Genomic DNA, 12286 nt, shown 5'->3' with positions numbered 1-12286 from the left:
TTATACACTTGTTATTTAGGGTATTCCCGCTTTACCATAGGAATACTTTACTGGGTCGGAACTTCACCTACATCACTAATACAGAAGTGACCTAGTAAGAGGCTCAGTTGGTCGTATTTTGAACTTGTTCTTTCATTTCTGCTTTATTTATTGATTGTATGACTTATTGATTGTATTAACAGCTTCTGTTTCAATGTATACCAGATAACTGTGACTTTATGTATATCTGAAAAATTTTAATAAACATTTATTGAAAAAAAAAACGCTTTCATTGTGATTGGCAATAAACATAATACTGGACAGTTAGCTGTTTTTTTTTTATTTAGAAAATACATCTTAAATAACGACAACATGTTCTATGGTCCATGGTCTATGGTCCATGGATTATATAGCTTTTACCTCCACCTAGGATCCCCAAGCTGCTCTGTTTAATCTGTCCACAATATGCATGGCACATGTGTATTGTATAGTGTACTGCGTATATGTGTACATGCCCTGGACACTACAGATTCCTAACACTCTCAGAGAACTGGTTTCTGTTATGATGACCTATCTTATGAAAGTACCACCCAAAAAAAAATAAAGCTGTAATTCTTTTAGTATATTTACTACATACTCTTCTTTGATTTCAGTAATGTTCTAGGGAATAATATACAGTATGTGGGATGGCTTTTAGGAAAGTGAATCTCTATCCTTAAGCAAAGACCAAGGTTCCAAGTGCTTCAAAGACAGCCAGAAATCAGCCAACAAGTGTCTTGGTACTTGAAACTGAGTACCAAGAATTTGACTGGTTGATACAAGTTGATCCAAGAGGAATACTCAAAAGACTGCTTAACTCCCCCTTCTATATTATAGCGGTTGTATACCCATAAGACTATTTTTCAGTATGTGAATAATTGCAGGTTATGAAATGTATAGCGCTATATCTCTATACCTGCTTTCCTTGCGAGTAATCTATATTTTTCTTTCTTATGACGTCACTCGCGCATGCGCCGCGTGTCCCAATTTTCCGGCAGGGTCTATGCCAGGGCTACGTCATTTCCTATTGCCAACGTCAGCCCCGACATCCCGCGATACAGCCTTATACTAGCTCCTCATTGAGGAGAGGATTGTGGATACCTTGCTATTACTGCACATGCGTGGGATTATGGACAGGAAAAGCTACTGCGGGCGGAACTAGCTTAGTTGGGAGCAGCAAGCAGGAGCTTTTCAAATAGAAGGATTTATGACAGTAAGAAATATTTTTGGGCAAACTCTTATTACCAATTTTATTGTAAATAAATAGTTATATTAGAATATTGTTTAAATCTAGTATCATTAGGAGAGTTTACTACCACTTTAAACATTATAAAAACAGATTCCCTCCAAAAATTGCAGCTGTGTTTATCTCTAAAAAAGAAAAAATACCTCATTGTTTCCAGCAGGCAGAAACTGTTTTCCTTTTATTTCTACAGATCTGTCCAAAATCTTTGTGACCTATCCTATAAATAAGGATGTAAATAAATATGTATATACTCTATACATTTATACAGGGCTTTTTTTCTCGGAGAATAGGTGCAGGAACTCCCCCCATCTGAGTCACCCCTTGTCTCTGCCCCCTAACCACCTGTGACCACCATCCCTTGATTCCACCCCCTACCCATCTACCAGTACTGCCCCTTTTAGAGAATACCGAACCAAGTGTCATTTTGTGGTGCTAAATCATTTGTATAGAACATGTTAATGATATGCAGTAAATGAAATGAAAGCAGTAAAAATAGATCCCCTGCAGCCAGGAACAATAGAATCCCAGGAATAGATCCCACACTACAATAGACTCCCCCAGCAACAATGGACTCCACCCCAACAACAATAGATTCCATGCAGCAACAGTGAACCACCTACAACAAAATATCACACCCAGTAACAAAATATCCACCCAAGTAACATTAGACCCCCCAGCAGCAACAACAGATCTCCCAGCAGCCAGCATCAATAGATCCTCCAGCAGCCAGTAAAAATAGACCTCTCCCTCAACAGTAGATCCCTTCCAGCAACATAAGACCCCCCAGCAACAACATATTCTCCATCAGCAACAATAGACCCTCACACAAAATCAGATCCCCACCAGTGACAATAGATCCACCAGCAGCCAACATCAATAGACCCTACAGCACACCACACACCCCATGCTATTATATACATTCAGTGCTGGAGGTGCCGGAACTGCGCTCCCCCGCGTTCCCGCTGAAAAAAAGCCCTGCATTTATATATTTCACATGCGTTAATGCATAGTCTGAAAAAACCTAAAAAAAGAAAACTAACAGAGCCACTACATGTAATGATTGGTAAGCTGCAATATATTACATTTTTCATTTTGGGTTTAATACCGCTTTAATAATTTAGATGTTTTCAAGTAAATTAAAAATCAAAAATAGGACTGACAACTTTACAATACTATATATAAATATATATAATCAATGGCGTATTAAAAGCAGAGCAGTGGTCCTCCTGTCCCTTCTCTTCTTTTAATAAGTAACCACTGACACAAATTATCTTTTAAGCGGCCTTTTAAGAGAACATTTTCCCCATCAGTCACAAATATAACATTCTTCCCATTGACCATCATGGTAAGGGGCATTCTCAATGACCACCAATATAGGAAATAATTGTATTCCCACTGACCACTAAGGTCACAGGTATTCTTAATCATATTGATCACAAATGTAAGGGGGCATTCTTTCTTACATTACCTACCAATGTCAGGGGGCCTTTCTTCGATTGGCCATTAATGTAAAATTATACTTTTTCGCTGACCACTAAAGTAAGGGAGCACTTCCCCGCTGACCATCAATGTAGGGGCCACCTCTATACTCACTATAAATGTATGGAGCATTACTCCACCAACCACCAATGTAGCATGCATAATGGTTTTTTTTTAGCCATTGAAATTATTTGCTTCCTTTTCTGATTATTAATGAAAATACTTTTACTATCTAACAGAGGAGCAGTTAAAAAATGACGCACCCTGTGCACCAAATATGTAACATTTACCACTTGCAGTAAATTTTGCAACTTGAAATAAAAAAAAAAATAGACAAGCAAAATGTAAAACGCATGTAAATTTAGCTTTTAGTATTTGCTATTTACAGTATTTCTTTTTGAAGAAACCACCACAGCTGGTAAATTAATCTTCTTTTAAACACACACATGATCCTCCAAATCCATAATAATCTTTCTATTTTGTACCTGCTGTTGAATGGATTATCTCCAGGAATTATGTGCGTACTGTCTTTTCCAACCAGGAGTTTGATGCGGTCATAAAACGACTTTACTGCTGGTGAGCCTGACTGGCTTTGCTGGATGATATCAAGAGGATCGCGCGATCCACGGCAAAGTAAACTTGACTGGCAAGTTGTTTGAAGGCAACAGTCTGGGTCCAGACAATCCACAAGTCCATCTAAATGGCATAAATAGATATGCATATTAAAACATTATTAAATGTATGTACTGCACAAAAAGCACAGTCAACTGGATCTATCAACAAGAATCAGCCTGGACCATACTTACTATAGTTTGAATAAAGGTGATGTTAACCTGTATACATGTCAAACATTCAATCACAAGCAGAAAGAGAAAAACATAGAGCTTCTGTTGGACCCTTGCTGTGAACACAGTATCACTTCATCTCACACAAATAAATAAGACCTTTGTGTCAAGTATCCCGGGACAACATTTATTGTATTATAGGCCTCCACATTTATTTTGGGCTGTTGCTAAGTTTCTTTTGATACATATCGGACATCTAATCACAAGCAGAGGGAGAATTGCACTGAATTTTAATAAATCAGTCCCTTTCTTTAACTTTATCAGGACCACATTTATTGTATGCACACTTCCACATAGATTTTCAGCTGATGTTGTGCTACCTTTTTATATTGCCTAAGACTTGTATGGAATAACTACAATTTTCTAAATTGTACTTCCTAAAGAAATAATGTGTCTTAAAGAAAATTGATTCGGGGCAAAGCAACAGGTTTGCATTATTCTCCCATCCCACTCCAACATAAGCTTACCATTTCTTTTCTCCCCTGCTCCATTCAGTATCAGTGTAAAAAAGGAAATGCCCAGCATTTTTTGGATATGGAAGGCCATGTGACTGACTCCATGGGACAGCACTGAGCCAATCAAGGCTCCCACATGGGGACTCCTTAGCCTTGTGTAAAACTATAACGCCCATGACTTGTAGCTTAAGCAAGACTATAATCTATTCCTCTTAACTGAACAGTAGAACAGGAGAGTAAAAGGAAGGTAAGTGTGGAGGAATAAGTTAACTTGTACATGTTTCTTTGCCCTGTATGGGTAAAGCACAGGTTTATTTTAAAAAGGCACATGTTCACTTTATCTTTCACTACTAAAATAAATTTAACTTTTTGCATAAAATAGCACTCCTGTTATATAAACCAATGTGCAGATTAATACTACAATATAAAAGATGGTTTGATCTGGAAAAGACCATACACAGGGCCATGTTGAGACCTTATACTTACTTATGAGTCAGAGATAACATTTAAGAAAGTAAAACTGCAAGTTTTCTACTGTTACTTGTTTTAAATGTGGAAGGATAGGGTTGAGTTGCTAATGACTGTGTACTTTGAAAGTGCAGTTGCACAAATTTTCCCCAGAGCTTAGTAAATGTGGTAAAGCTCTGCCGAGTTTCATCATTCAATCAGGTGCAAGCTTATGAAATCCTAAAGCTGTTTTTTCCCACTGACATAAGCCCAAAGCTCATCAGCATAAACCCTTACACTAGCAAGGGTAAATACTTCCAATACAGCCTTCCTTTTTTGCAGCACATTTTTTTCAGGTTACCAAGTGTGTGTTCACAATTTTTACCAAACTACACTTTTTTCACAACTGTACAAAACTTCTGTTTCAAAGATCATGTTATTGTTCTTCCCTGTACACCAACTACCAGTTAAAATTCATAATAAAGGTGATGGACAATGGTGGCATGCAGTCTCCCAGGGATGGAGTATGCAAAAATGGCATACAGATTTCAGCATGTCACTTCTTTATTAAATAGCGTAGGCTACACAGACACATTTCTTTCTGACAATTTTCATACTGTAAGTTAACCAGGAACTATTTTGTAATTTGATATATGTTCTTTTGTAAGTCAGCTTCCAGCAGCTGCATACTACCAGCCACACTGACAATACCAAACTCTTATATTTATGTCCTGCTGTGTTACTTTAATTCTAGGGCAGATCAGAAATTCTCATCAACAAATCCCTTATTACCAAATTAGGGAAATTAAAAGAGAGGCACAATCATTGTCATGAAAATTGTATATCATGCTCTTGGAGCCCATAATAAAAATTAGGATATTCTTGCCACTGGCAGAGCAATCATTTAAACATTCTGACTATGTAGTTGTTTGTTTTTTGTCTTTGTCAGGCTAAGGAATCTATTTAAAGAAAGGTCGAACTTGATTTTTTTGTCTTTTTTTTCAAGAGAACTATTGATTGATTCTTATAGTTTAAATTATTTTTACTTTTGTTGAAATATGGTAAAAGTAAAAAAAAAATGCTCAGAGCAGCTTTAAAAATAAGTTAAAGAAATATATTGTATAACTAGATTTTGCCAATAAATAAAATTCTTGTGCTGGGAATTTTATGGAAAATGTCATGTGCTGCAAGAATGAGCTGTGGTTTCTGAATCTTCACATTGAGGTGTCCGTTTATGAAGCAGTGAAATCTATTCACTGCTTCGTTCTCCGGCATTCACAGTGAAGATTTTTCTCCTCTGTGTGCCAGTTTATGAAGCTTTGTAGATCGCTTCACCTTTGGAGGAGTGAAGAGATCTACAAATGCTTTCAACAGTGGAGAACGGCTCCTGATACTGGAATCTCGTGAGACTTTACGAGATTACAGCACCAGAAATACAGAGATGTCAGTTTATTAAGCAGTGATAAATTATCACCGCTCAATACACGGACAGACGGCGTGAATTACTGTTAATAAAATAATGAGTCCCCCTACATTATATACATATGTATACACACACACACATTATATATACATGTATATACACATACATTATATATATATATATACATATACACATTATATGTATATATGTATATATATGTATACACATAAATATGACAGGGGGACATGCTTACAGTGTTGGGGGGTCTGAACGAGGCATAAGGAAGTTAAAAATCTTCCTCCTTCCCCCTCAGATCCCCCAGATTTCCTCTTCACTCCCCGATTCACCACCTCTGAGCTGGTGAACCTGGGAGTGTGAATTCTAACTCAGATCGCCAGTGAAGCAGTGAGATCACCGCTTCATAAACTGGCCGTTTCTGTGTCATTCATGAGGATTCTCCGTGTGTAGAGATAATCGGTGGGAGAACAAGTTCAAACATGTTCTCCCCCGATTATCACTGTTTCATAAACTGTTTATGGACTGTGATCAGCGGCGATCCTCTGGATCACCGCTGATCACTGCTTCATAAACGGACACCTGAGTGGCCAAATTTTCTCATGCTGTGTTGCTGCTTAGTCCTCACAGCAGAACGACATTCTCCTCATCAGCGCTGGGCAATATGTAAAGGTTGTGCTAAAAAATCAGGCAATAACCATGTAACAGGTTTTACTCCTCCCCAAAAATGAACTACACATCTTATATAGAATGAAGAGTAAAAAAGCAAGCAATGGACAAAACAGATGTGAGAACATGCATAGATAATAGCAAGACTACTGCAACTACTTCTTGCAGGAGAAATGCCATCCTTAATCTCTCATAGCCTGTCATTTTTCAGTGGATGGAAACCAAAGACATAACTTGCATTAAAGCAACTCTATTGCCTTCTAAAAAATAAAAGACAAGTCCCTGCAAAAGACGTCACCTTTCTAATTGTCTGTTTTTTTATGCTTGCTCTCGTAAAGAGCTATGTCATCTAATGGGGCCAGACAGAGAGAATGTGCAATTGGAGTTTATAGTGTATGGCAAGTTGAAGAGTGTGTTTGGCGCAGAAGAATCTCATGCAGCATAGTTAATATTTTTAGGCTTTTTTTTTTTTTTTTTTTTTTTTTTTACAAGAAGTGTTCTTTAATTTTTTTAAGGAGACCACAGTTGCTTTAAAGTGGCATATTGACTTTTTTTTTTTTTCACTGTTTTGCTTTTGCTAATCTGTTGCCTTTTCACCATGTTTTTTCCACAAACCACAGTTTTCTACTGGTACATCAATCTTATGAACTGAAGAAAGTCTATGTAAAATTTAGCTGTAAAATAAGGTGCTGTTGTGGATTGAACAACTATATTTTGTTGATCTTTAATAATAGTCCCTCAAGTGTTTTTCATAATGTTGTAAAAAATCAGAGGGAGCTGAATCGATTTGTCTCATCTTTTGGCCAGTTGCTAATTTTCTATTTGTTTAAATGTGCATTGTCAGTTTGTTTGATCTATGGGTAATTATGCAATTCATGAAATTAGGCAATTGGAATTCATAATGGAGTTTGTGTGTTTTCCCTGTGTTTAAATGAGTGCTCTGGCATCTTGACAAATATGCTCTAGCATGTGTGTGCTTGTATAAATGTAACAAAGACATTAGAAAGACCCTTCAGGGTAAGGCTGCTTGCTTTACATGTGACAGATTGGCTTTACTCTAAACAGCTAAACAAGTAGGCTGTCATTCCTGACTTTTTTCTAATAATGCTGTTCTTCTGACTGTTGTAATGACTTGCAGTAGTGACCGCTATACGTTAACTATTTCTAACCTTACCACTATATATGCTATATGCACATCACACACTCATGGGCACCACACTCTGTAATCTCTGTTGTATATTACATAGTCGTGACTGTAGAACTTTGTAGGCCTCATGCACACTGGGCACCAAAAATGCCACTTTTAAGGGTGTTTGACTTTTGCCTCTGCCTCTAAACACCCCTCTATGTTAGCATGCCTCTGACATGACTAGGCATTAAGGGAATTGTAGTTCCTGAACAACTGGAGGGTCATAGTTTGGAGACCCCTGCTGTAGATTACACATCTCTGACCACTGTATTTTGTGAGCTTTACATTTAAAATGAATATAAACAGTCTCTGATGGTCTTCTGCTGTGTGTGAGTAGTTTGTCACATGCTTCTATAGCATTCCCCTGCAATATGCAGGCATTCTATTAAGTGAGCACTCTGTTTCAGTCCTTGTAAATTGTAATTGTATTCTATGCCATGTTATACTGACTTAGAATAAGCCATTACTGTTTATTCTTACATTTTACCACACCAAATAAAGGTAAGCCACACACACCACAGCATACTTCACTTAAAGGTGGGTCTTTGCTCTCACTTTTTGTTGTGGGCCCCAGGTGCCCTGGTGTGACAATGGTTGTGCTCTATTCATGCTGTTTGCACTCACAGCTAAGGGTTAGAAAGCATAACAAATACAGATAGATGAAATTAAAATAATATTTCTATAAATGTCTTTTAGCTTAGTTGTTGAATTCTCTCTATACATTTTCCCTCCATCTCTCCCCTAAACTTTTTTCCTCTAGACTGTAGATCACACATCTTAATGATGGAAGAACACAACTTTGCAAGGTGTGATCACCTTCTATTTGAACATATATGTGTCCCATTACACTTTTTATGTCTGTTAGTACTTGTGAACCCATTATTCCCACATGACTTCATAAACTGTGGCATGATAATGGGCTTCTGCACACAGGCTCTTTTTTGAAGACAACGAACTTTAAATTGGCACACTGATATCCCAGTGGCCTGTCAGTCAAGAGAATCACATCACTGTGCCAGTGAAGCCCCCTTGGATATAGTCTGACATTGCAATCTTCACTAAATTACCCTGTCACTGCCAATCTTACAGTTATCTTGCAAACAATAAAGCAGGCAATCAAACTACTCAGAAATTGCCAGTTCGGGAGTAGGAAGGCTAGTACGTCTCCATTCAATACTGGCAAAAAAGAATATAGTTGGATGAGAGATTCATATATTTTTCATTTTCACCATTACAGAGGGCAGCATGCTTTGACATCTGAATGTACCCTTCAACACCACCATGAATTTCTTACTCCTCATGTCATAAAGAGTACCAGCTATATTATTCTGCAAGAGATGCCTGTTCATTGACAGCAAGCAAGTAGCTTTGTGTATTGCACATATATTACAAATACGTTTTAAAGTGCTCTCCTGACAAAAGTGATATTCTCCATGTCCTAGATGCTCTTCAAGCAGAAAACTTAAGGTTTCTCATACACCGAAATCTTTGGGTCATACAAATGTTAAACAAATGCATAGAAATCCCTCTTGAATTAAAATTTTCATCAAAAACAAAGTACCTTAAAATACAGCAGTTCACTAAATATAGAAGAATGTTTTGCCCTAGACATATGTGCAGTCTGATAATTAGGGCCAGTGCTACCGCTAGGCGAACTAGACAGTCGCCTGGGGCACACTGCCGCTTAGGCCGCTGGTTTTCCTACTCTTCACCACAGGGACATAGATAAGGGGGATTAGGGGGTCTGAACACCCTAGAGGGCCCTGTTCAGCTCATTTAGTCCCTGCTGCCGCATGGAGCTGTGCCACTCAACCTCAGCAATCAGATCTGTGAGAGAATATAGGCCAAGCGGCAGTGGTGAGGTGGTTCCCAGACTTCCCCCTCCTCCTTTCTTGCCCTCTTCCTTCTCTGCAAAAGGGGCCTGGGGGGGCAAGCACGTGATTCTTTGCTAGAACATCAGCGGTCCCAGCAACCAATCACATGCTTGCCCCACCCCCAGGCCCCAACATTCAGAGAAGGAGGAGGGCAAGGACAGAACTTCCTCCATCAGACCTACCCAGTCAGGGATTGACATCACTGTAGGCAGGAAACTGGGACACAGGTTGGGCTCTGCAGAGATGTTCCAGACTGACCAGCAGCACTGAGGGACTCAGGTGAGCTTAATATCCTGCTGCTGGTACCTGTAAAAATGTCTTCCCGCCTCACCCCCCCACCACCTCACCTACCCCCATACTGCCTCACCCACCCCTTATACTGCCTCACCCACCCCCATACTGCCTCACCCACCCCCCATACTGCCTTACTTACCCCTCATACTGCCTCATCTACCCCTCATACTGCCATACCCACCCCGCATACTGCTTTACTTACCCCTCATACTACCTCACCCACCCCTCATACTGCCATACCTACCCCCCTATACCGCCTCACCTACCCCTAATACTGCCTCACCTACCATTCATACTGCCTCACCTACCCCAATACTGCCTACCATATCGCCTCACCCACTCTACTATACTGCCTCATCTACCCCCCATATGTCCTCACCTACCCCTCATACCACACCTCCCTGTCACCCACCAAACCTCCTCAGGTTACAGCAAATGCCACCCACCTCTCCCTCATTCCACTCCTCTCCTACTCACCTAAATCTTCCTCGCCAGTCAAAACACCTTACACATGCCTCATTCAGCCCTGCTTGTAACACTGAAAGTGTATTAGTCTGCTGACCCATTAAACAATGCACTCCCTATGTGATTGGTGTCCTCTTTCATTTGTTATTTAAGTGATATTCATGCCTAACCATAACTATTCTCAAAAATGTCCCCCCCTCTCCACTTACTACTGACCCCTAGCAACCTTACTGAGCAGTGCAAGAGGCACCATCTTGTGTCACTCTTGTAACTTAAGAGCTGAACCCCCCCAGGAAAATAAATTATCTATGGCCCTGTTCTTCCGGCTTCCTAACACTTTGCTGGCTTCCCTACACAGTCCTCCGATGTTCCCCATACACTGTACCGATGTTCTCGCATACCGCTGCAGGATTGGATGATGTTAACTTGAGACAAAGCTGCCACCTGCAAACTTTAGCCAATCCGTGACGAAGAGGTATTCAGCCAATAGGGTGCCATGCAAGCCCTGCTGCGCACAACATCTCTTCTTCCCTGCTCCCCAGTCAGTCTCCACACAGAGCTAACCATGATAAGGAGGTGAGAAAGCATCCCTGCACAGGCTGCATTTGCCGATAAATTAGGAAATGTATCAGTAGTTGGACTTAGACTGCAAATCATATGCTTCTTTAATATAATGTTATCATCGTGAGGGGTTCAAGTAGTTGGTCTTGCCTAGGTTGCAAAATAGTCTAGCACTGGCCCTCCTGATGATTCATTCTAGGTGGAGCCTCTTCACAAATTATCTGGACTGTCCAGACAATGTGCACCATTTTTCTGCTATAGATGTTGGTTAAGATGTAGTATCAAGATGTTGATCAGGGGTGGCTAAGATTAACTGTTAGAAAAACATTTACCTGCTGTTCTCTCTTCCCCTACTACACAAAAGGATGTTGCCTAGTCACTGATTATATTCTCTACTCTAATACAGGTCAGGTCACCCATTTATATTACTTGGAAAACTGAAAGCTGCAAAACCATTGACAGAGTTGGCTTCAAACAGAAGCCACCATTATGAAGTCCACATCTTGCAGAGAGGGATACATGAGAAGAAAGGCTTGAGGTGGTAGAACTGAATTTTGCAACTCAAGGTTTTGTTTACTCACACCTTATTTGACTATTGAAATATTTGAGAACCTAACATTGGTTCAGGTTTGCTCCTGGGTGCCTCAGGTCCAGTAACACCCAAGCCCCTAGTTGGCACCATCTGGTAAATTGACCTCCAGCCCAATAGTACCTTCATAGCTCTGGTCCCGACATCACTCAAAAGAGCCAGAGCTGGTGATGAGGGACTTGCAGCTTTCCTGATCTCAAGTAATTAGCACTGTCACCAATGATTTATTTAGCTCCTACTGGCCACAAACATAGAGGAACATGTCACCATAATTTCAAGGTTAAAATAAAATTTTGCACTGATTAAATGCAATCTAAAAGATAAAGAACTTTCATCATTTGTGGCCGATTTTCTTACATATGTAACAGCATAAAGCATAGTTGTGAACTATACACAGAGAGGGTGGGTTCATCTACATGGCAATATAAACAAGTAAATAATTATGGATAGACAAACTGGCTCACATGAGACATTGTACCCATTTGCATTTAGTGTCTTTTTTTTGCTGATGTTTACATTAGCTAGCAATGCTGCTTAAAAAGACACTGTTGCTATACCCAAGCCTAATACTCACCTTCTCACCTTCCAAGAGTGCTTGGACCTAGCTGCAAGGCCCCATTGCTGTCACAGGGAAGAAGGCCACATCAGGACCTGTCATCCTTATTTCTATTACATGGGATGTTTACATTCCTTGTAATAGGAATAAAAGTGATAAAA

General features: G+C 39.6%; 1 protein-coding gene across 6 annotated transcripts in view; it reads right to left on the bottom strand.

Annotated features, from left to right (window-relative positions):
• Window positions 1-12286, bottom strand: part of TENM2 (teneurin transmembrane protein 2) — a 2056834-nt gene that overhangs the window by 181923 nt on the left and 1862625 nt on the right. For all 6 annotated transcript variants that reach the window (XM_073620699.1, XM_073620701.1, XM_073620700.1 and 3 more), the window contains one exon: window positions 3229-3439. In XM_073620699.1, the coding sequence (XP_073476800.1) occupies window positions 3229-3439 (211 nt within the window). The remainder of the gene's footprint in view (window positions 1-3228; window positions 3440-12286) is intronic.

Source organism: Aquarana catesbeiana, linkage group LG03, assembly GCF_042186555.1.
Source record: "Aquarana catesbeiana isolate 2022-GZ linkage group LG03, ASM4218655v1, whole genome shotgun sequence".
NCBI classification, from domain to species: Eukaryota; Metazoa; Chordata; class Amphibia; order Anura; family Ranidae; genus Aquarana; species Aquarana catesbeiana.
Note: the sequence above shows the minus strand (reverse complement) of the source record. Positions and strands in the feature narration are given on the sequence as shown.